The sequence below is a fragment of the Lytechinus variegatus genome, chromosome 3 (genome assembly GCF_018143015.1).
Source record: "Lytechinus variegatus isolate NC3 chromosome 3, Lvar_3.0, whole genome shotgun sequence".
NCBI classification, from domain to species: Eukaryota; Metazoa; Echinodermata; class Echinoidea; order Temnopleuroida; family Toxopneustidae; genus Lytechinus; species Lytechinus variegatus.
In genome coordinates this window covers 23,219,963-23,246,514 of record NC_054742.1, presented here as the reverse complement: position 1 = coordinate 23,246,514, position 26,552 = coordinate 23,219,963, and the positions used below count along the sequence as shown (strand labels likewise).

Genomic DNA, 26,552 nt, shown 5'->3' with positions numbered 1-26,552 from the left:
TAGAATTGAAATTGATGAAAAAATGACATAGAAGCATTTTTGTGATCTATGAATAAATTTCATATAATATTAAGCATAAATAATTTTCTAGTCAAAATTTCTAAACTGTGTAGAACCTTGGTAACCTCATTTAGCTCTCAGATTGAACAAAAATAATCACAATCAATCAACAAATAATAAGTATTTTTTGTGAGTTTTGAAAATATATCAATACATTAGCATATTTAATGAGTTTCAAAATTCTGTGAAGTTTTGAATCCCCCACCTAATGCTATCATATAAAGCAAACGGAATTGAAATCAGACTTGAAATGACAAAGAAGAAGCATTTTGAAATTCAGTCAACAAATAACGAAGAGGTATTTACCGTGATTTATGAATTTTGCATAAATTAGCATGAATAATTTTCTACTCAAAATTCAAAAATTCTGTGTAAAGTTTGGTGAACGACATAAAGCTCTACCAGATGGAAGTAAAAAATCAAAATCAGTCAGTAAATAACGAAGAAGCATTCTTTGTGAATTTAAAAAAATGTGCATAAATTAGCATATTAAATGAGTTTCAATATTCTGTGTAGAAGTTTTGAATCCCCCCCTAGTGCTATCATATAAAGCAAACAGAATTGAAATTGGACTTGAAATGGCGAAGAAGAAGCATTGTGAAATTGTGTACGGACAACGGACGCCACGGCACAGCATAAGCTCCTCTGGCTCTTTGGGCTGGATGAGCTAAAAATGCCAACTACAATGTTACTTACTGGCATGGTGTTATCATCCAATGCAAGAGTGAACAGCTACACAGGAATTGATTCTAAAGCAATCCCTGAATGTCTTCACTCATTTCTAGAGCCAAAGGCCCCTGCCTTGCACAATGGGAATAAATATATCCTTAATTATACAACTAGGTATCCAGAACCCCATATGGGGGAATAATTCAAATTCATGTAAGAAAATTGTCATTTTGATTACAAAAGTTGGTACCCATATTTGCATTGATTCTATTATACATTTATCTTTTATAGAGTCACATCTCGCTTATGGAACAGATGTGGGGGGAAGTACATAAAAAAAGTAGCCTGAATCGTATACATCTTTCTAAAAAAAAATGACAGTGCAATTACTTTTACTCACTGGTAAGCACATACTCAGCCTAAATTCATGTTTTAAAGATTTGATAACCAAAATCTGTATGTATCTTTATGTATGATCTGTGTAATAACATAAGGGAAGGTCAACAGGTTAACATTCCAAACAAAGAATAAATCAAGGGTAATTTTCACTTTCTTTTCTAGGTAGTGAATACCAGATGAAATCACACTGAATAAATCCAGAAAAAGTTTTAGGAGTTCTTTGTTATCATAATTCACATCACCTACTCTACAGTATGTAGATATTTATTGCAATTAAATACAATTCCATTTTTTACTGATATCCCTTTAATACAAGTACATTGCAATTTAATATTCATTATAATTTTTGTATTGCATTCTGCATTGGTAATAAAGTGAGCCAACAGAACACTCTTGATGAAAATTGGCATTAATTGAATATGTATTTAATTTCATAGCTTTGATTTTTCTCTCTGTGTAGGAAGCATCTCCTTCTTCTTCTTCTCTATAAGTACAGGCCATCGTCTGGCGTATTGTCGTACTGTAATTTATTTTTAATTTATATTTACGTATCTCATGATGAATGAAGACTGTGTAGAGTGATACATTGAGATAGAACTGCGCATATATGTGAGAGACAGAGAGTGAGTAAGAGTAGGTATTATTGCACCAATATCGTTGAATGATTTCATATAAATCTCTTTCAATGAAAACTATATGAGTAAAAGTCACAACAATTAGGGGAAGGCGGGGTAAGTTGTGACAGTTTTTGCTTTTTGCATGTTAGAATTGATATGATTAATAATCTTGTCGAAATTAGTTCCTTGCCTTGAAATCTAATTCTTCTGGAATATAATCCACCTATATATAACTTTCTATCCCCACACTGAAAGTCATCGTGACCTTTGAAAAAAAAGATGTCAAATGGCTCAACTTGCCCCATATATGGGGTAAGTTTGAGCCACCTTCTGGGGTAAGTTGAGCCACAAAAACTATGTACAAAATGTATGAGGGGAGAACCAGCATGTCAATTTTTTGTTTAAAGTCTTTTCACTTGCTAATTCTCTATAAATACTAACATCCTTTAAAAGGAAAAGAGCAGTCATGTAAATTTGCTCCTTTCAGCCAGCATTTCAATCATTTTTTATGGTTTGTTTGTTTTTTAAGATACATTACCATGGGAATTACCATGGCTCAACTTGCCCCATGCTGTTTGGCTCAACTTACCCCAGTCCGAACTTAGTGCGATAATTTTGTATCCACACATTTATTATGCATCCATCATATAAAAGACTATGACAAGAATGAAGATCCATACCTGGACTAATAATGTTGTTATCGTGTCTTTATTATATTTAAAGACGTGTGTGTTTATAAAGCACTTATCTAGTTCACACTCTTTTTTACTTTTTTGGCTGAAATTCATATTTTTCCCTCTAAAAAACTACTTTTTGTTTCAAAGTTGAAAACAATATGGTGGGGTTAGGGGTTATGCTATGGGTCATCAGTACATGACACCACCACAATGTCTGACTCATTCATTATTGGCCTGGGGGTGGTGGCTCAACTTGCCCCTATGCTCAACTTACCCCGCCTTCCCCTACTATCAAACTAACCTCGGGATTCAACTTGATTAAAAGTGAAGAAGAAATTTCAAGATGATTTCTGGCAAAATACAATTCAAGCAAATCACATATGGAATTAAAACAATGTTTTTCTCTATCTTCGCAATGCCACTGCATCGCCTTAGTAGCCACCATCAACTAGGCATAGCTCCATTACTCAAGGTATCTTGACATGGTTCATTGATGCTGCTCGCAAAATGCTCAGAACTGCTATCCAAGATTTCAACAGGAATCCTCACTCGATTCTTGGTGCAGTTGCATTCCTCCTTCTTTTTCTTCATCTTGCTGTCAGAGGCACAGTCAAGAGCTAATTCCGCACATTTCTGGCAGCAGGTGGTTAGTCCAGAGGTCCTACAGGATAGGCAGGAAAGGACTAGCTGATGACAGTGTTCACTGCTGCATGGTTGGTATTCATCCCAAGGCTTGGAACAGTGGAAACATTCTGTAAAGAAAATAAAAATCATAAAGTAATGTTAATTCAATTATCTGATTCTAACTTGACAGTACAAAAATGAAAGCACTATTTATGTTGTATTTTGCCCAAGAAAAGGTTTCCATGTCAATCGTTTGTCATATCTCTGATGATTTTTCACTTCTTCTCCTCCCTTACCCCCTCCTCATTCCCTCTTTCATCTCCTTTATGATTTAAATTAATTTCATTAACATCATCATTATCGATCTTAGTCGATCCTTTTCATTGGTGATCCTCCTGCATTATCAAATCAAAAGACCTCACCTGCCATGACATCCTGGTTTGTCTGAATAGCATAGCGGTTGTCAAAGACAAACAATTTTCCTCTGAAGAAGCCATCTGGATAGCGATCAAGATACTTGTGGATACCACCTTCAAGCTGGAGCACTTCTTTGCAGATTCCCTGTGAAGACAGTACACTTCATATCAAATATTCAGTAAATCTAACCTTTGTAATTCCTGTATCATACAGATGTAAGACAGTTGCATCAACCTAACCAACAAATAGTGATATAAATCTTCAAGTGTTCTGAACAATCAAAGAGAGCTATTCTTTATGCACAGTCATGGTACATAGTTGTCAAATTATGAATCATGGTTCAGTTAGTAGAATATAAAATCTCTTTTTGGATCCCATTTATAGTTTTGCAACTGTCCAGCAATCATACTTTCTTTCTTCTAACTTTGCTCCTATATATCAAAATTGACAAATTGATACCTTTGCTTTGCTTGACCTGACCCACATTTAAATCTCACTATCAGGCAAGAGAGATTCTGTCTTGTGATTTCCAAGGTAATATTGAAAAAAAATAATAAGACCCTTCTATACAATCCAATGTACAATCCTGGATGCCAAAAGCACATAAACATTTCCATTATCACCTTTCTATAGTGGTCTACTACAACACGTTCACGTTTGTAATGAATATTAAAAAGCAACTAAAAGCCTGATACCAAGATCACACTTTACTGTAAGCTGGCCAATGGGTTGACCAGTAAGGTTAAAGTCACTGGGTCTTAATAAAAAAATTGTCTCTGGTTATGTATGTAAATGTCATAAAAATAAAAAGAAATTTACAAGTGAATTTCATTATCACAATATTATAGATCAAATGATATTTTGAGTTGTAAGGGTTTATATTCTAACTACCTAATCACATTTGTAATCAAAATATCCAATCATAATTACCACTAACCTTTGATCTTAGATAGGCTGAACCCCTTTCACATCTGATACCTCCAGTGCAGTACATAAGGACCTTCTTGTCTGCAAACACTGCTTCATTCTTATCCACATACTCAGGCCAGTAGCTAAATTTTCGAATGTCTGGAGTGATTGCATCTGTGAAAGCACCCTATGGATACAAACAGATACTTATATTATATACTTCTCTTCTACATGATAACATCAATCATAAACAATTTTTAGTTCAAACACTTATATTTACTTTTATTAGTTAGAAAATGGTTACAAAATGTACTATGCAATTATGAAAAATAACTTTCAAAACTTACTAAGTGCATTATGTTGACTTATTATATGAACAAATCTTTCAGTTAGATTGATGATCACTTAAATGTACTGTGCAATTATGAAAAATAACTTTCAAAACTTACTATGTGCATTATGTTGACTTATTATATGAACAAATCTTTCAGTTAGATTGATGATCACTTAAGCTTTATTGTTAATCTATTCACTATTTGTTATGTACTTTTAAAAGTTTGTTTTTGTAAATTAAAATTTAGAAATCAATAAACTGAAACTAAAATGAAACAGACCTGAAACCAGTCTGAAGTAGAGATTCCATCACTAAGCTACAAAGTGGATATAATAAACCCAAAATGAATAAATCTATATGGTACAGAGTTATAATAGATACAGTAGTGCTTAAAGGTTTGTGAACCCAACCAGAAAAATGAACATATTTTAAAGTGTCCAAGTTCTGCCATGTTATAGATATTTAATTGTGAAGTCAGGTGATGAAATATTACTTATTCAATAAAGTTTGTTTCTCTGGGCTCGTCCGACATTGTAGGGTTGTTGGCTACATTCAACACATCAGCATGAAGTAGTGCATTTTGTGGTGGCGTTCACCAACTTTCTAGCACCACTGCATATCAAAAGAAGATTATACCACCATCTATACAAGTATAGAGAAGCTTAAACCTTGATCTTATCAATGTCCTGTTTACTCACATCTATGCTGTATCCATTTCTACATGACTTTGTGTGATTTTACTTGAACAATTTCTTAACTCACAATTCTACTTTCATAGAAATTCCTGCAGTCAATGAAGACTGTGTCTGTCTTTTTCCCACTTTCCTTGGCTTTTCTGTATTGCTGAACTTCTTCATGAAACTGGGCGGGGGTAAGGTGAGAACCTACATATAAGAGAGTAACAGGTATTCAACAACAAATCTTTAAGTTTGATAATCTGTTGCATGAAGGATAATTTAGGAAAGTATTTGTAAAAGTTCTACCAAGAGATCAAAATCCTTTTTATGAGAGAAAAATAAACAAAATAATACTAGTTGACAAATTCAAAAGAAAGAGACTGTAATTTTCTTAATAAATCATTTTTCACCAATATTTTGAGACAACTGATGCTTTCCTAAATTTTGCATTTTCACTGTTCAAATCTATTTGAAGCAATTTTTATGCTTTAGTAGTCCACATCATAATAAAAATTTGGCATACAAAAAAAATAATCAATTGCAAGTCACATATCACATTATTTGAAGAAATTAATGACTGTCACAGGAGATATACTGATTAATTTGATTAAAAACTGGAATACAACCCACCTGCCTCTTTGAAACTGATCAGCTTAGGATCTACACCCATTGGAACAATCTCTTGATGTAATGAGACAATTAGACCACCAGGAAAACTTTCATGACCTCCTTGACTTGTCTTTGGGGAATACACAAAATAGAATAAAGCCGCAATGTCATTGTTAGTAAAATAACATGAAATAATTGTAGATACGAAAGAAAGTCTGATTAATTTTCAATAGTTTATTTCATATATTCTAACTCTAGATACATTTTACAACTGGATGGATTGTCAACTTGAGATGAATTTGCCATCGCAAGACCAAAAATACATTACACAGATGTCATCCATTACACAAATGATCTGATGATGACATCTGTGTCTTTTGACCTCTCATCTTGTGACCCCTACACCTAAGCACATTATGCTCATTTGCTTACCCATATAAATACACCAAATATCAAAGTTGATCCCTAAAACTGTTCTTTAGAAATCACTAGAATTATGTAATTTCTGGTATAATATAACCTCGGTGACCTTTGACCTTGATACCCCCCCCCAAAAAAAAAGAATCCTGGACAGATGGCTGGACGTACAACCCCAAAACATAATGCCTCCAATTACTACCTGAAAAATAACATTTCATGTTTCAGAACTTCCTATATAAGTAAAATACTATATTAATTCAGAATTTTGCTATAAATGTTTCATCAATGCAAGTGCATGTGATACATGTAAAGAATATGTACCCTTAAGTTCCTTTAGAATATTTAGGAAGAATTTAAATACACATACCTTGAAATCTTCTTTCTTCATGTCTGTGAAGCATGGGTGTGACATGACTGCTTCAATGTACTTCTGAGTGTTAAATAATGCCCCACCAACTGTACCATTTAAACCTTCTCTAGCTATCCTGATCTGACAGATAAGATGAAGAAAAATTAGGTAAGCAAGTATAGATAATTAATAAACAGGTTTCACTCTTAAATGAAAAGATGAAATAAAAAAAAAAACTTCTGACCAAATACATTTTTATTTTACTTTGTACATTACATTTTAAAAATCAGTCATAAAAAATCTGACTTTGCAAAACAAAAACAATATATTATTTGGAAAGAAACATTTTTATGGACAATGCTTTTGACCAATCAACTGATTCAAAGAAAAAGGAATCACTGTTTGCAATAAAAAGTATACCTTTCCATTTAAATGTAGTCTCCTGCATAACTCTTTCTGCCATTCACATATATCAGGTGGATCTGTTAATTCAACATATTTGTAGAACAGAAGGACTTGGCCTTCTTGTGTCATGCTATTGTTGTCGGAATAGCTTCCTTCGTCTTCAGTATTCTTATAGCACTTTATTGGTAACCAGGGTCGCACTTCATCCTCAGAGTACGAGGGGAGTTTTTTTCTGCAATCACTATAAATGCCCTCACTTGCTTCCACATCGGGTGGACTGAAACCATGGTCTGGAATCTTGTTCTGATCAAAAGGCTTTCCTGATCTACATGTCCGATAATGCTCTTCCAGTCCCTCTCCTGCTGATGCACTTTCAAACATATCTTCAGAACTGCTGAATGTAGATTTGCCTCTTATCAGAGCTTTTAGAGCAGCCAATGTCTTGCTCTGAATCTCTTCCCCATGTTCAATGGATGTGTGCTTGTTGATATCAATGGCACTCCTGAAAGAGAGATTGCAACATTTCCATTCTGGTGGATGGTCATTCACTTGCTTGGTTGATACAGTCTCAGCAAATACCTGAATGACATAGAAAACATAAAACAATGATCAAATATTCATACAAATTGAAAAGAATACTGTTATGCAACAAAAAATATACTGTAAGCTCAGTCATTTTGGGTGACTGACCCACTTTATGAAACAAGAGTGTCACCATGGGCGGAAATCTGTCCCGAAAGGTAGGGGGGACAACAGGGGCTGATTCAGCCTTCGCCAATGGGGGGGGTGAAAACATTTTCAGCCATATGTTAATCCCTGATCGACCGCTCGAAGGTAATTTTTGTCTGAAGGAGTAGTCCTCATAGTAATTTTTGTCTGAAGGAGTAGTCCTCATGGTCACTTTCTAGCTTTATTCTTATAAATCAAAATAAATATCATTGTGCTTATTTATATGATACGAGCGCGAAGCGCGAGCAATTTTTTTGGGAAAATTTATGTATTTTTTCTCCTAAAATTTGAACATTGTTGAAGACTGCTTATAGTTACCCATGAAGACGTTACATATTTCAACAATCAAATAATGCGAGCGCAAAGCGCGAGCTGAAATTTTTACCTAGAGACTGGAAATTCTATGCACTTTTTGTAACTTGAACATATAATAGGTATAAAACTAAACAATTGATGCGAACGCAAAGCACCAGCAGAAAGTTTTGAGATTTAGTTTTAGACCTGAGAACGAGACACTCTATGGGCTATTCCATGGTTACTCACGTTACATTTGGAGACACCTTGACTCATACTTGGAGCTGTAACTCCATTATTATTGACAGGAACTAAACATCTCCTTATCACAACAAAGTACACAGTCTGACTATCCTTTGTATAAAAAAAAACTTTGGAAATTTCATTATGTTCCTGGCAAATCTTTGGAATGTGTCGGTTACTCACGTTACATGATTTGGACATGCATAAAATGAAAAGTCGACATAAGTGAAAAGTCTCCTCATACAAGGCTTTTATGAAAGTTGATTATATCCATTTCAAAGAAGTATATTAGGGAGACAAACTTTGTACATAATTAAAAAAATAAAGAACACATGGTTTTTACTTGGAGTGCAGATAATATGGTTACTCACGTTACATTTTGTCCATGTATGGTTAACAACACAAATGTCATTAAAAATTCAATAATGTGTGTAAAATTCATTGCTAGGAACATCAAAAAGAGATTTTGTACCAAAAATTAGAACAATTGGAGCTTTATTAGGGAGTAAGAGGGAAAAGTATGATTTTGCTTACTAATTATGCATAAATTAGCATAATCGCTTAATACCAATTTGCATGAAATAAATTACTGTTTAGTATTGTAGATTATGTCCAAGACAACCAGCGTGCAAATTTTCGGCGTGATCGTGCGGACAATGGCCGAGATCTCAAGGGGGGACTGGGAGGCCCCACCCACCCCCCCCCCCCCCCGGCCATATTAACTCCCAAAATACCCCAGCCTAGATAGGGTTACAGGTAAGGACATTCAATGTGTTGTTCGAACACTCTTTAAAGTTTGGTTAATCGAAACCAAGTCTTACTAATGCACTCTCACATTGTGAATACTTCTACTAATTTTCAATTTTTTGTGTGATTGTATGACCACTGATATTTTGATGAACAGAGAGTCACATCAAAGAGGTGTACCCTCATTTTGCGTTTAATTAATCAATAATAACTTCACAACTCACCATGAGACTTAAAACTTGACATCCCACAGCAAATGTAACCCAACTGCATAATTTTTACTGGTTACTCACATTACATGATGGTTACTCACGTTACAGTTTTTCTTCTTCATTTTTATAAAAAATTGTACTTCTTAAAGGACAAGTCCACCCCAACAAAAACTTAATTTGAATAAAAAGAGAAAAAATCAACAAGCATAACACTGAAAATCTCGTCAAAATCGGATGTAAAATAAGAAAGTTACGCGTATTTTCAACAAAATAGTTATATGAATGAGCCAGTTAAATCCAAATGAGAGAGTTGATGACATCACGCACTCACTATTTCTTTTGTATTTCATTATATGAAATATGAAATATTTTTATTTTCTCGTCATTGTCATGTGAAATGAAGTTTCATTCCTCCTTGAACACGTCGAATTCCATTATTTTAACATTTTGTGCTTCAGGCATGGAGGTCCTAATCGTCAAATTCGTAAAAATTGAAATATTGTATAATTTAAACAATAAAAAACAAAAGAAATAGTGAGTGAGTGACATCATCGACTCTCTCATTTGGATGTAACTGGCTCGTTCATATAACTATTTTGTTGAAAATAAGTGAAACTTTGAAAATGTCATAACTTTTTTATTTTGCATCCGATTTTGATAAAATTTTCAGCATTGTGCTTGTCAGATTTTTCTCTATTGATTCAAATCAACATTTTTCTGAGGTGGACTTGACCTTTAATGATTTTGATAGTCATCACTGTGTCAAAGATTGTTTGAAGGAAGAGAATTTAAAATCCCACCAATTAACTGTGAAGAATTTTTCTCTCAGAAAACAAAGTCAGTTTTTTGGTTACTCACGTTACATCACCTGAGCAGGTTGCAATATTCATTTTTTAATGAGTACTACAAATTTACTTGAAAAGCTGTTGTGTATTTTAGGTAATTTGACTCTTCTAAACTTCAGAAATATATAAAGTGGTATGTTGTTGCAGTAACAAAATGGTAATAAGGCATATTTCATATTTCACTATTTTTCTTGTATTTTGGTACAGAATGGAAGACACAACTTTTGACCATTTTTTCCAAAATATACATATAAAAATAAACTTTCTATTTCTTGCTCCTGAAACTATCATGCATGAAGGACTTAAAGTATTAAAAAATTCAAGGAAATATTGAATTTGAATTTTTAAGCTCATGTCCACCAACCTGTGGAATTGCCCCTATTCATGTTTTGTGAATCATGAAAAGGATGAGTAATTGGTGATCTTTCTTACACCCGGTCCTTACATTAATAAAGCAAATGCAGCCAGAAAATGTTCATATACGTTTAATTTGAATTGATCGATCAAGGACTGCTTGCACTTAGCCATGAAGACGTTACGTATTTCAACAATCATAGCGCGAATTGCGAGCTGAAAATTTTTGATATTTTTTTCAAAAAGAATCAAAATTTTTTTCAATTTTTGTAATCGTGAACAGGGTAACTATATAACTAAACAATTGATGCAGAAAAATTCGAGATTTAGCCCTAAAAACGGGACACTCATGTTTTGTAAATCATGAAAAGGATGAGTAATAGGGGATCTTTATTACATTAATAATGCGAGCACAAAGCACGAGCAGAAAATTTTTGATAATGTGATCTGAAACTGATGATGATTTTAATAGAGAACAAATTGAATATCTGAATAAACATGAGCCTGTTTCAGATTTAGACCTAGATTCTCGGCATTTTACACATCTATCAGCGAGGCGCGAGCTTAAACTATTTGATATTCCGATCTGAAAAAAGAGTCAATATCAGCTGTATATTTCAAGCACTTTGTAGGAAAATTGTGAGGTGGATATGGATCACACTTAATAAAGAGCTGATATTTTTTATTCTTATTTGAGTTTTAACATAGGACCGGGACATCCTTAGGACAAGTCATATAAAATGATGACTATCTTCCTATTCCTCTTGCTAAGCGCGATATGAAACAAAAGGGACAATTTAATCATTAAATTGATATCTTATCTATTAATGCGGGCGAGAAATCTGACAATATTATGGCCTGAAAACTGGACATTTCAAGCACTTTTGTAATTAGGAATAGAATGCATCAGTTAAAATATTTTTAACCATCAATACAAGCGCAAATCGCGAGCCAAAATCTTTGATAAACTGTCGTGAAAATCACTATTGAGACATACATACATGTAAATCGCCAATCAAAATGCGAGTAGCACTATCTGCTACATTTTGACAATCAGACTTGAAAAGGGATATTATCAAACTAAATGGAATACACAAAAATAATAGGTACTGAATAAATTGAATTTTGTGACCGCTCAGTGCTAGGAGAAAATGTCAATATTCATACCATAAAGCTGTAACTTTTACAGATCACAAGTTTTTTTAAGAATGAACACGGATGATTATCAGTCCGGGATGAAAAATTGAACATGTTCAATTTTTCTCCCGGACATGCGGGTACATCAAGGATGGCGCCGGATGAGTAGCCGGAGTGTACACGGTAGTCCCGGACTGTACACGGATGACCCCGGATTGACAATCCGGGATGATCCGTGTTGCTTCCGTGAAGGTGTAAAAGGGGCTTTACAATATACATGAATACTAGTAATTGGCAAAGGGTTTGTTGGCAGTTTTGATAAGGGATTTTTTCTCTTGGATTTTTAAATATTTGAATGAAAAATCCCAGAGGGGAATTTTCTCTACTCACTGGGAATTCCCTATGGAACATTCCTTCATAGGCCTATGTATGATAGAATTAAGTTCAGATACATGATTTATTTTTAATTGTCCATTTTTACTGGATTTTAATTACAAAATATGTGGTTAAGAACAATATTAGGGGTGAAATGTATAACATCAATATTGATGTCATTGTAAGAGTAAGGGGGGGGATAATTACCCTTTTTTTCGAAGGAACTTTTAAAAAATAAAAAAAATCAAATAAATCCGATTTTTTTTATTTAAAAAAAAAAAAAAAAAAAATCACCAACCCTGCTCTTATGTCCACGTTTTATGAACTAGACCAATACACTAACAGACATATGATGGTAATTCAACAAAAAAAAACATGGCCAAAATTCATTGACCTTACATGACCTTTGACCTTGATCATGTGACCTGAAACTCACACAGGATGTTCAGTGATACTTGATTACTCTTACATGTATGTCCAAGTTTCATGAATCAGATCCATAAACTTTAAAAGTTATGATGGTAATTCAACAGATACAGCCAAATTCAGCCAAAGTTCATTTCAGCCAAAGTTCATTGACCCTAAATGACCTTTGACCTTGGTCATGTGACGTGAAACTCATGCAGGATGTTCAGTGACACTTGATTAACCTTATGTCCAAGTTTAATGAACTAGGTCCATATATTTTCTAAGTTATGATGACATTTCAAAAACTTAACCTTAGGCTAAGATTTTGATGTTGATTACCCCAACATGGTCTAAGTTTATTGACCCTAAATGACCTTTGACCTTGGTCATGTGACATGAAGCTCAAGCAGGATATTCATTAATAGTTGATCAAACTTATGGCCAGGTTTCATGAACTAGGTCTATATGCTTTCTAAGTTATAATGTTATTTCAAAATCTTATCCTTAGGTTAGGATTTGATGTTGATGCCGCCGTCGTCGGAAAAGCAGCGCCTATAGTCTCACTCTGCTATGCAGGTGAGACAAAAATATGTCAGCGAACCTTTGACCTTTTGACCTCAAAATCATTAGGCTTCATGGGATCCATGCTCGTATCATACACACCAAATTATATGAGCCTAAGTTACATTAAGTGAAACTGAGGTTATTGTGTTTACAAGGACTTCAAAAGGATAAGATGAAAATATGTCACCGTGACTTTGACCTTTTGACCCCAAAATCGATAAACTTCCTGGGATTCGTGTTAGTATCATACATACCAAATTATATGAGCCTAGGTTAAGTGAAACTGAAGTTATTGCGTTTACAAGGACTGCAGAAGGGTATATGAAAATATGCTTTGTGACCTTGACCTTTTGACCTCAAAATCAAAAAATTTGAATAAATACATGCACCATTTCAAATAGTGTGTGCGAGGGGCAAATATACTTTTAGTTTTAGCCCATTTACCATGTTAACATAAATTTGGGCTCAAAACCCTAAACAAAACAAGTATTTTGGACTTCGGAGCAACATACAGTTGTCTCCAAAAATACTTGGTTTATGTAGCAATGGCATCCTGTCCCGTCCCTGGCTCCATACAGGACAAGTCCACCCCAACAAAAAATTGATTTTAATAAAAAGATAAAAATCTAGCAAGCATAAACTGAAATTCAAGCAAGCATATCAAAAACTGAAATTCATCAGAATTGGATGAAAATCTAAAAGTTTCGCTTGATTTCACAAAACAGTTATAAACATATGTACAGTACATGTACACATCCTGGTCAGTATGCAAATAAGTAGACCAAAAGCTTCAGTCTCTGTATTTTGGTTGTTCCGCTGAACTGCGTTGGCTCACTGTAAAATGTCAGAAATTGTTAAATAAATCCCCAGAAACGACGATTATTCCTGATAGCAAATAAGGAGACTGATGACGCCATCCACTCACTCTTTCTTTTGTATTTTATTATCTGAAATATGAAATATTCTAATTTTCTCCTTAGTGTCAAGTGATACAAGGATTAATTTCTCCCTGAACATGTGGAATTAGAATTGTTTAATACTATATGATTCAGTCAAGTAACTTCACTGAATCATAAAGTCAAGTTGGTCATTGTCAAATCTGTAAAAAATGAAAAAAATATTTCATAATTCAAACAATTAAAAACAAAAGAAATAGTGAGTGATGGACATCATCGACTGTCTCATTTGCATGTCAGTTTGTCATTGAGTTGTGCATACATGTATCACTGTTTTGTGAAAAATATGCGAAACTTAAAAATGTCATAACTTTCTTATTTTACATCCATTTGGTCAAATCTGTAAAAAATGAAATAAATATTTTATAATTCAAACAATTAAAAACAAAAGAAATAGTGAGTGATGGACATCATCGACTGTCTCATTTGCATGTCAGTTTGTCACTGATTTGTGCATACATGTATCACTTTTTTCGTGAAAAATATGCGAAACTTAAAATGACATAACTTTCTTATTTTAGATCCAATTTTGATGAAATTTTCAGTGTTATGCTAGTTTTTTTCTCTATTTATTCAAATCAACATTATTCTGGGGTGGACTTGTCCTTTATAAAACTAAAGTAAGCACATCAGTGATTCTGATACATGTATGACATCAATCTCCCGGAGACTCCTCAGCTCCTGTCTAATGCTCTTGGCTATCTCGAGAGATCCGAGTCTGAGAAAAATCAGAAAATATTTTTCAAAAACCCTCCAAATATATTTACATGAAAAAGACATGATGAATGAAGTCTACCAGTACTAAATAATTAATACGAACCTTCTTTCTTGTTATTCTCTTCATGCGAATCGTCAGTGTTACATCCTGGTCCATGATCACATCAGTTTCCTAATCCTAGAGACTGAGTAGAGACTAAGTAAAGTAACACTAAGTAACAGAATTAGAATTTCTAATATACAAAAGCCCTATACAAATTCACTCGATTTGTGCGTGTAGGATCTCGGACGCATGGCGCTACTACCGCTTCGTTGCATTTTATGGAACGCTTTAATAGGATACCGGGGGTGTTTCAACTTGTTGAAATTCTCTGTATAAATGTTTTCAGTGGAAAGTAAATACATGCTTGTTTTTATTTATTCTACATTCTGTTCATGATATATAGTTCTAGACCTACTTAAAATGCATTCTTTTTAATTCAAACAAGTTGTACATGTTATAATATAAATAATTTTTAAAGGAACAATTGGCTTGCTATACCTGTACATACCTATTTGGCATTACGATCCACGCTTCATATTCGTCGATAAGGCCCAGGCTCAATCAAACCTTAATAGACCTTATCGCAAATAGCGTCTGTCGCGTGAGGGCGTCTGTCATCGCAGAGGATCACGGGATGCGAAAGGGGGCAAACGCAGAATCGGCTTTTGGGAAGCCATACAACGCCATATGTTTTGTGCAGTGTCACTCAAAATCCAGGCTTTTTAAAAAGTCTGATTTCTTCGTATTTAAATTACTTTGGATACTTGAATGTGGATTTATAGAACAATCTATGTATCATGATTGCCCAGTGAAAGTATGAACTCAATACTCACCATATTTTCGAAGTTTTATGGGGCTAAACTTGGGAAGATTTTGTGGGAAAAGTGAGACGGTGATTGCGGGTCAATGCCGATCGACTTTAGAAAAGAGCAATAAGTCGGCGATCCCAATTATAGATAGCAAATTTTTCCATTAAAGAATATTCATGAGAATCATAATGTAGACCATTCTCCATATAATTTAGCGATATAGTTTTGTTATTTTGGGGCAAATATAGTCCTCCTTCAAACTCGGGCTCTTTAGTTTGATCATACAAAATCTAAAGTATATAAAAAATAAGCTTTATATATATATATATATATATATATATATATATATATATATATATATATATATATATATATATACTTATTTATTTATATCATATACATAATGAAGGACATATACAAATGACATGCAGATTAAATAAATCCCTGAATTTGAAACATCCCTCCAACTCTCTGTAATTTTATTTTGTCTGAAACTTAGTAGATGATGGATATATAATTCATATAAATGATATATATTTCATTCTTTTGATAAAAAAAATCTTATTTCAACATTTACATCTTCAATTTATTTCATCGCATTCAGTCACTTCTCATACAGATCACCTTCCTCATTAATTTCTTTTTGTATCTTATTTTTCTCTTAATATTATTTTCATCTATTCTCATTTTTTTTCTCATTATTTAATTCATTATTTTGTCTAAGCATGCCAATGATTAAACTTCAGAATGTCCGACCACGATCCTGAATAATATGCAACTATTATGTAGCCTACTCTGTGGAGAGAAAAAGAAAACACAGCTCGGTTTTTAGGCCTACTGAATAAAATCATGATTGAGATAATTATTTATGATTCTTGACTATCGATTGATATTACAAACATACATAACTAGAATAAAGTAATCAAATGTACTGCAGAGTTTGTTTTATTGATCATCATTTTATTTTTGCTTGGAATTAGGGACCAGTTTCCTCCACTGCCTCGCCGACGTACACTGTCCCCAGGGCCGAGAGTGCATGCCCACTGTCCGTGCATGCAAGCACACTGCACAGCAGCTGCGCAGCTCAAAACACGCACAGACAGTGCGCGAAAATGAAAGAAAATTATACTTTTCTTCATAAAATCTGTGGTAATTCTTGCAGCTATAGACAGCACATCTATCCCTGCCACCCATGATTAAGAAGAAAAGTGATGTTAGACTCTGGAACAAATATGACGAGGCGTTTACTGGAAGTTAGCAAAATGTTGGCTGCGGGCGTCGATCGTATTTTGATACACTATGGAAATCGTACACTTTATTGTCGGCTGCTTGCGCTCGCATGGTCGCATCTGGACAACAGCGGCGCTATTGCCCCCTTTGCGATCCCATGATCCTTTGCGTGAATCTATTTGCGATAAGGTCTATCATGTAAATGTGGTCTTCAGATCTAGTATTATCTTCAGAAGACAGCAAATCGTCCACAAATCCTCAATCTGCCCTGCCTTGTCCGAGTAACCATATTGGGAGCATGGATCCTTCGCAGGAATTGGTCAACATTGGGGAGAGAAATTTTCATGGTATGTGTGACGGAGCCTCGGAGGATCGCAAACCCTCGCTTAACTCCGGGAGCTCGAGCAGCTCGCTCGGGCCCCGCGCCGCCGCGCCTGGTGCCAGCTGAGCAAGCTATTGGCTGGCTTGGCTTGCTACTGTACTGGTACATGTTATACCAAGGTGTTTTTTTTTTTTACCTGATTGGCTAAGATTAGTAAGAAAGCACGAATGACTGTCAGCAATGTACCGTAGGTACCGGTATGTGAAAAAAAATGAAAATCATCAAAATAGTAATAAATTTGGTGTCATTTGAAAGCTCTTACCTTTGCCAAACGGGCTTTGCCTTGGCTTTCTTATGATACCAAGTCAAGTGGCAAGTCTCCATGAACTTTAATTTTCATCAACTTTCAAGGAATTATAAAGTTATTTCAGTTTAAGTTGCAATTATTCATCAAAATGTGTAAGCTTCAGTTCAGTCTACATGTATGTGTATTTGGTTGTCACGCTGAACTGCATTGGCTCCACTCACCGATTCATAGAGTCTAAACTGAAGAGCTTTGCCTAGAGGCCCGTACATAAAGACGATGTTTTATACCACTTTGCAGTAACGTTCAAGATCTAACATTCGGCGGAAACCCGATTTTAGGATTGTTTTTTGTACATAAAATGGGCGGATCCAGCTCCTGCCAATTATAAGGTGGCCCAAATTTTTTTTCACCCATATTTACCCGGTCGGCGGCACAAAGTTGATTTTTGTTTTATTCTTTGAAGGGGTTGTATCAGTGGCGGAATGAGCAAAAAAGTTTGAGGGAGCTCAATACGTATACGGCTTATCGCATAATAAGATGTGAGCAAGCGAAAATTTTAATTACAAAAATTAAAGTTTGTGATAGATTTTGACATAACTTTGAAAAAATATAGTCCTAGGCTATATTTCACACATATCTGTTTCCTTTTCTCCCCATTTTCTTGGTCTTGAAAATTTTTTTTGGGGGGGGAGCAAAACACCCATGTCCGAACAGTCAATTCTTAGCTTTATTTTTGTAAAACAACATTAAAAAATGTAATGATCTCAGGAGCCCTATTTGAAAAGTGCAAGCTGAAAATTTTTTAATTTTCATTATTTTGTCCTGAAAATTGAATATTCTGGGCAAGGTTTGTGAACCTGAACAAGATGAGTAAGTAACTAGATAATTACGGCGAGCGCGAGTAGAAATTTTTTATTTAGGTTCTAGCTTGATCGAAAAGGGACCTGTAAAGGACGATTCACAGTTAGCCATTAAGATGATCCATATTTCAACATTTAGATAATGAGAGCGTGAAGCGCGAGCTGAAAATTTGAGATTTCAGACCTAAAAATGAGACACTTTATTCATGTTTTGTAAATCATGAAAAAGGATGGGTAAATTGGTATCTTCCTACATTAATAATGCTAGCGCAAACTGGATAATTTTAGCATGTATTGAATAAAGATCAAGCTGCGTATCTCAAACATGTGTGTGTATTTCAGTTAGACAGAATCTGGGCATTCTGAATACTTTTTAACATGAAAATCAATGATGCGAAGCGCGAGCAGAAAAAATTTGATATTCCAGTATGAAAAGGGTGAATTTAAGCAATATCTAAATGTGTAGTGAGATTGACTATTTGTGTGGTGTGGCGGGTCAATTTGACGCTTCGTTGGTTTCCGGTTTGGTCTCGTTCGGTGTCTGCACTTTGAAATCAGTTCTGACCTTTTGTTAAGTGAATTTCTGTTTATTATGGATACTTTTTCCTCCAGGCAAAGGTTGCACAAGCCACTTTTTCTTTGGTTTGAATTGGACTTTTTTTTTATGTCCCAAGTTAGCATAGATTCAATGTTCTTTTCTTTCAGATTCCATATATATAAATATGTATAAATATATATAAATGTATGTATATATATGCATATATATGTAATAATATTCCGCATTTCTATAGCGCTTAATACATCGGAACGACATCTCTAAGCGCTTTACAGACATTATTATTACCCCGGTCATCGGATCCTTGCATGCCCGCATACAATGTATGCACCTTCCCCACTCCCTGGGGAGCATTCCAACAAGCGTTCCAAGACTCAATCGCTAGGCATACTACATGGGCTTTCGCATCCTACCAGGTACCCATTTAACACCTGGGTGGAGAGTGGCATAGTGTGGATTAGTGTCCTTGCCAAAGGACACTAGGCCATGGTGGGATTCGAACATACAACCATCTGATTACAAGGCGAGAGTCAGAACCGCTACACCACGACGCTTCCACATATATAATATATGATATAATGTCTATAATATATATTTCTCTACATCTGTGTTTAAGGCAATTTTTTTTGTCTTCCAATGTTCGTAATGCGCCTTAATGCCCTCTACCTTTGTCTAGGTATGTTGCAAAAAAATAAATCTCAGAAATAAGGTGTTTTCTTCATGGCATCATTTAGGGCTCATCAAGACCTTTAATTTAACACCTCATTTATCTCAATAGCCCCAGAAATAAGAAAGTTCTTGTAGTTTTAAGGTCATATTAATCGCCTATTCAGTTCTTATGTATTCCTTTGTTTTTTAAGCCAAAAGTTGTGATCTTAACTGGGACCAAGGTGCACTAATAGAAAATGGCAATGCGCATGCATTTACATATGGAAGTGCCCCAAAACACTCCCAAAAATAACAGACGCCGCCGAAACAGGGACATAAAAAAACACACTTGGCGTCAGTAGATTTCATTAAAATTTCACCACAATATAGTTAAAATGTTGCTCTATCCGTATGAATACCTTTTAAAGTGGTATGAAACCTGTAAATGTGAATAGCAAGAGGTTGAAAGCAAGGCCAAAGTTCCAGTAGCACACAGAGTCCCAAGATCGCCGAATGATTTTTTTTTCAAGTCTAGAGAGCTGCTATAAACATTCAACTACGTAAAAACAATGATGCCATGGGCAATAACCTTTCCTTGCACATGCAAAAACAATACAAAGCAATGCCCCCAGTCGCCCTGCAATTCTAGCCAGCACACTCAATGCCTCATTCAGAATGCACCTAGAGGGCGCTTTTGCAACATACCTACTTTGTCTTTACGTCTACATGTGTATTATGTTGGAAAAAACCCATTCATAGACTTCGCCCTTTCATAGGAAGTGTGCATATATATATATATATACATATACATAAATATATTGCTTGTTTTTATATCCAACAGAATCTTTACTGATACAGAAAAACAAGCCTTTCAAGGTGGGGCCTTCATCAGGTATGTTTCAGCTTTGTATTAATACCATATTAATTTTATTCTGTTCCTTTATTGAAATATCTCATAAGACCTTTTACAAATTTAATCAATATACTTTAGCTCTTTAATTTCAGATTTTAAATGTTGGTTTGAAATTGATTGCTGCAACATTCTGAAAAGCCAATAGCTTGCTATATTCATGAATAGTTGGCAGCAGAGCAGTAATACTTATAATTACATTCAGGTCACTGTACTTGTGTATACATTAGTGCTGTTATGATCGATAGCCTCTTTATCGCTAGTCCTGTTGATAAACACGTTTGCCACTTAACATATATCGATATCCTCTCTCTCCTTGTCGACAATACCCGCTAATATGTAGGGACAGTGAATTTTCGTGATCACGGAAAACGGACAGAATTCACAGAAACAACCTTTTGAAATGGATAGTGGCTTTTCAAATGGAAAATCACAGAAAACATTTATCCTCTAAATGCACATAACAGCAACAGAAATTACTCCAACATGTCAATAAAATCCTTACTGGCCACAAAACACGTTTTCATTTTGCTACAATCATGACAATCCAAATATAGTGACCCAAGTCCACTCCATCACTCGAATGTATCAAAAACATCCCAAGCGCAAGCTCAATTTATCAACCATTACAAGTACCAACCAACGTAGAAGCGTTCAGCAACACAGCTGTGTGTGGTTGCCCTCTACATTCGAAGATGTAACAGCACCATATCATGGTATCCTCAAATCCAAATTTGGTGAATAGGCGAAAGTAAGGCCTAAGTCGTTGACTGCTCAGAATGATGTCCAAAAATCCCCCAAATCGATAAAATTTCATCCAACCCTAAAATAATGCTAATAACGTGAAAGGTGAGGATGTATTCATGCTAAATGTTTCTTAAATATGTACTTGTTGAGATTCGATGAACACAGATTTTAATGCATCGTTAGTACAGTGGCAGATACAAATTTTAAACAGCGCGAGTACTGTAACATCGCTAATCAATGCAATGCGTACATCGATTTTCTATGTAATAAACAGAATTTTCACTTATATAGTATTAACAAAATGTTCTTTTGTCGATAGTTGTCAATATTGGTAAGATATTTCTGATATATCGACAGAATTTTCTTACTGATACCAGCACTATTATTTTGTAAAATTCAGTTTTGGTTATTTACAGAATGAAACATGCATGTAACATCAGCCAAATGTTATTCATGACAATATAATGGCGTTTGATTACCGTTTACCGGTAAATCAATATTAGGAAATGTGTTCTTAATGAGATAGATATATTGTATGGTTAATCAAGCAATTTGTGTTATTTTCATATCTTTCTGTGATGACACAAGCATATTAAAGATTAATGTTCATGAGTGCCTTCATACAAATTTTTTTGTTAGATGAGATGGTATCCTTAATCTATTACATGTGTACTCAATGAAAAACCAGAATGAAATAGCCAGGATCCTCAAGGCATTTATAAGTTGTGCTCTAGTGATCACAGATAGGTATAAAAATGACAAATTTGCCTAATTTTGTCATAAATCAACTATATCTGTTCATATATATGAATGAACACGATTTCTGTTGATTATTAGTAAATTAATTGTCTTGTCTTGAATGAGATATAGTTCCCTTGATGTTACAAACCTGTATCATAAAAACTTGCAAAAATACATAACGCTGGGTTGAATAAGTTGGGTTTCAGGTGGTGATGTTTTTATTCAATAGTTTAGCTTTGATTTTCTAATGCATTTTCAAATGGAAAAATCATTTTATTTTTAAATTATTTAAGTTTTAGTTTTATCATGTCTGAAGGAACATCAGAAATTAGAAAAGGACCTCATTGAAATAATGTTATGAGGCCTGAATGAGAATAAGTAGTAAATTGTATAAATTTCTCAGAATGACACAGGTAAAATTTCGAAATACAAAGCTATTGCATGTAGGCACCTCAGCTATCAATTCAATTATGAACTTTGTTATAATCAAGAATATTTTCTCTGGTGTAATACATTGATACTGCAGTACTGGACAGAGTGAAATCATTTTTACCACAAATGGAAGTGGCCAACAAGCAGCTTGAAGAGAAGATTGCAGATGGTAAAACAGTGGATCTAGACATTGAAAATGTTGATAACTGTGAAGGACCTATTATCGAAATGGTAAATACTCTGTTATCTCATTGAAAACATTATTGCACTCTGTGTTTAGACAGTGTAATTTATTATAAAGTAAGGCATATTTTTAAATAGTCACTGAAATTTAAAAGCACCAGTCAAAAATTTAGTGTTTAAAGCCAATTAAATGAGATGAATGAAAAAAAAAATCACCTTTGTAGGTAAATATATATAAAATTGGAAATTATGATAGAAATTAATATAGCACTAAATATGCATTTCTATTTATCCCTTTATTTTACTGTATTGTTTTGTCATTTTAGTTTAATATGGAAAAAATGAATGTACTACTATTACTTATTTCATGATACAGAATAATGAAAAATTATGTTTTGGGGGAGTGATATTATACAATTATCTATCGTAGGATTCCTCACAAAAAGTCACATATTCACATTTTGCATTGGGTCAGTGAGCTCAATAAACTAAATATTAGAAAAGTAGAAAATCCATTCATTTCACTAGAAAATTTAAATCAGTGTACTTTTTCATAAAAATCCATCTCTGTATGAAAATAAGTGGTAGTAATTGCATCATGGTTGAGTCAACACAATATCAAAATATTGAGAAAAAAATGCTATTTGCTGATACATCGATATATGAAATGACTAGTATGTAAATTACCCAGATTGTGATTTTCTAAAGTGATTTCACTTCCACTGCATGCCCACATATGCTTGACTTGAGGCAAGTTGAGGGATGAATCGGATGCTCATAGAGAAGTTGGCCATGTTGTGTATGAACAAATTAATTTTCAGCATGATGGTTCATTATTATGTTGTGGTACATTGAAAAGGAGAAGTTGCCTTGTTTTGTGCGAGGTATATGGTAATTTTTCCTCTAAAAATGTTCTCCCCTTTACTTCTCTAGAATCTTGCCTTGTGTGCACATGATGAAAATTCTGATGAGGAAGAAAGTGAAGAAGATGAAAGTGATAGTGATGCAGACATCCAAGTTGAATTAGAACATACCAAATTGAAATATGAAGACAAATCCCTCTTAAAACTAAAAATACCAGGAAGAGGAAAGAAGCCTAAAGATGGAAGGACATTGATTGAAATGATGCCAGGAGAGTCAACCGATACCAAAGATTGTTTTGAAAAAGACAAGACATAGCATGATGGAAATTAAAGATGTAATTGAAACTTTGAAGAGTGGAGAGGCAGCTCAGTTGAAGCACTGTGCAGCCTGTAAATTCAAGGAACAAATGTACGAAATCCACTAAATGCCAACCTGTCTGATATAAAAATCTTCTGAACATAGTGTTCTGGCTTTTCAGGTTGAAGCCTTTTCAAATTTATCAAGATCATGAGTGTTACAGGAGTAAAATGTCCATACATGGTGTTTCATAGCACTGAAAGAGTAAGGTGTATGATTGGAAGATTTATCAATTATTGTATCCTGATGAAAGCTTCTTCAGCTCTCAATGGCATCTGTCTTCCAGAACATACTGGTTTATACTGGAAGTGATTTAATTTCTAGTCAATTGCAAAAGTAAATAGAATGTATCTCTTAATCATTGGCCAAGATCTATGGTCTTTTCAAAAAGAAAGATTTTTGTAAGTTATTGTTTTAGTTTTACATTTGTAGCTTCAATTTTGTAGAGGGAATTTCTGGTAGAAATTAAGACCAAGGAACTCTTAAGAACAACATCTCAGGCGATGGTTGAATTCAGTAGGTGAAATCCCTCAGGTACATGAATCTTCAAGTTTGAATTATTGTAATTTGTGAGTGTAGATATGGATAAGTCAAATATATTGGTTCCTTGAATCAGTATTGGAATTGCAAGTTCCAGATGATACTGCCAAACCAAATTTTCTTTGGACCACATAAATCTGTTTAAATTACATGTGTATAAATGCATTCTTTGCATACTGTGGTCTGAAAGTTGCTTCAATTAGCTGATTATCAGACTTAATATTGGTCAACTTACTTTAACTGTAATTCATATAGGTACAAATAATTTTCCACCAATTAACAAACAAGTATACAGCAAATAACTTAATACCAACAAAATCACCTCTCTCCTATTCACTTTCATTATTTTTGTCACCAAAATAATAATTTATAAGGTCTGTACACATATTTGGTTTACAGAGTCCATTGTATATCTTTTCTTATTAAAGGTCAAGCCCACCCCAGAAAATTGTTGATTTGATTCGATCGAGAAAAATCAAACAAACGACGCTGCAAATTTCATCGAAATTTGATGTAAAATAAGAAAGTTATGACATTTTTAAGTTTCGCTTATTTTTCACAAAACAGTGATATGCACAACTCAACGATATGCAAATGAGAGAGTTGATGATGTCCATCACTCACTATTTCTTTTGTTTTTTATGGTTTGAATCATACAATATTTCAATTTTTTACAAATTTGACAATAAGGACCAACTTAACTTAACCTTAAACTGTTAGAATAATGGTAATTCCACATGTTCAGGGAGAAATAAAACTTTGTTTTACTTGACAAGGAGAAAATTTGATTGATATTTCATATAATACAATACAATAGAAATAGTGAGTGGGTGATGTCATCAGTCTGCCAATTTGAATACTGACCAGGATGTGCTTTGTGAAATTAAACGAAACTTTAAAATGTCATAACTTTCTTATTTTACATCCGATTTTGATGAAATTTTTAGTGTTATGCTGGTTAGATTTTTCTCCTTTTTTTCAAATCAACTTTTCGTTGGGGGTGGACTTGTCCTTTAAAGCTGCTACACATTTTCCCCTCAACTTACAAATATCACATTATTAAATCAAGCAAATTTGTGTTGAATGTTGGATTAAAAAGATACCATACATGTATTCCAGATACACTCCCCTCCAAAAGTTTGGGAACACCTGCATTCAGTGTGTGTTTTTCTATATACTTGGTAGACTTTGTTGATATTCGGGCTCATAGCACAGTTGAATTTTTGTTTTAAAGTGAATATTATACTGCAGTGTAAATTTTGTTATTGATTCAAACAAATTTATACTCTTAAATGGCTGGCTACCAGTCAAGATGGCATTCTCTCAAAATGCTAACTTATTTTATAACATGCAGTTATTGCAGTTATTCAGAGCTTTTACACTAATACATGTGCAACTTCATTCATTTTTCCTTTTCCTAGTCAGAAGTCAGACACAAAAATAAAATTTAACAATACTCAGTGTTCCACTGATATGGAAAAAAATTAAATAAATTTTATTGTATAAACGTAACAGACAATAAATCATATATTTCTTTTAAATAACCACAATAACAATCAAAAGGGCGTCAGTTTTTTTTTCTTGATCATGGAATCTCATTTATTTACTGGTTACTGGGGCGGCCAATCCATGATTTCCAGGACTTGTTTCTCTTCCTTTTTCTTCAAGTAGTCTTTGCATATACTTGACGTGTGTTTTGGGTCATTGTCTAGCTGGAAAGCGAATCCTTCTCCGATCAGGCGTTTCCCAGAAGGGATGGCCTTCCGTTGTAGGATTGAATGATAGCAGTGCTCGTTGAGGATACCCTCTACTCTGTGCAAGCTACCTACCTTTCCTGCACCACAGTGACCCCAAACCATGACATTACCACCACCATGTTTCAGTTGGCTTGATGCACTGGGGTAGCATCTTTTCTCCCTTTCTCCGTCTCACATAGGTACATCGCTTGCTGCCAAACACCTCGAACTTTGATTCGTCACACCAAAAAACCTTCTGCCACTGCTCCAAAGACCAGTCTTTATGCTTGCTAGCACAAGCAAGCCTTATCTTCCAGTTCTTTTCTTTGAGGAGTGGTTTCCTTGAAGCCACATGGCCCATCAGCCCTGCTCCACAGAGACGCGTCTTCTAACAGTTGAAGAACATACAGGCATCTCACGGGTGTTGTTGAGGTCAGCTGTAATCTGTGGGCAAGTCAGGCAACGGTTGCGTAGACTGCTCACCCGAATGTATTAATCTCAGCAGGACATGTTGTTTTGG

The 26,552-nt window shown here is 34.4% G+C and overlaps 2 protein-coding genes across 3 annotated transcripts; one reads left to right on the top strand and one right to left on the bottom strand.

Annotated features, from left to right (window-relative positions):
- Positions 1-348: 348 nt before the first annotated feature.
- LOC121410544 (thiosulfate sulfurtransferase/rhodanese-like domain-containing protein 2) lies at positions 349-15,154 on the bottom strand. Its single transcript, XM_041602705.1, has 9 exons — positions 14,851-15,154; positions 7,182-7,745; positions 6,780-6,902; positions 6,014-6,122; positions 5,469-5,590; positions 4,401-4,559; positions 3,469-3,607; positions 2,709-3,174; positions 349-1,845 (listed from the first exon to the last, which is right to left on the bottom strand). The coding sequence occupies exons 1-8, from the start codon at positions 14,902-14,904 to the stop codon at positions 2,867-2,869; spliced, it is 1,578 nt and encodes a 525-aa protein (XP_041458639.1). The 5' UTR covers positions 14,905-15,154; the 3' UTR covers positions 349-1,845; positions 2,709-2,866.
- A 154-nt stretch (positions 15,155-15,308) lies between these two features.
- On the top strand, positions 15,309-24,673 carry LOC121410546 (uncharacterized protein C12orf45 homolog). Of its 2 annotated transcripts, none has more exons than XM_041602707.1 (5): positions 15,309-15,363; positions 17,025-17,176; positions 20,364-20,414; positions 22,447-22,583; positions 23,469-24,673. In XM_041602707.1, exons 2-5 carry the CDS (start codon positions 17,032-17,034, stop codon positions 23,712-23,714), a joined length of 579 nt encoding a protein of 192 aa, XP_041458641.1. In that variant the 5' UTR covers positions 15,309-15,363; positions 17,025-17,031; the 3' UTR covers positions 23,715-24,673. The 2 variants fall into 2 exon arrangements, with proteins under 2 accessions (XP_041458641.1, XP_041458640.1); XM_041602706.1 differs by having other exon boundaries at positions 15,325-15,357; positions 17,023-17,176.
- The last annotated feature ends 1,879 nt before the right edge of the window (positions 24,674-26,552 follow it).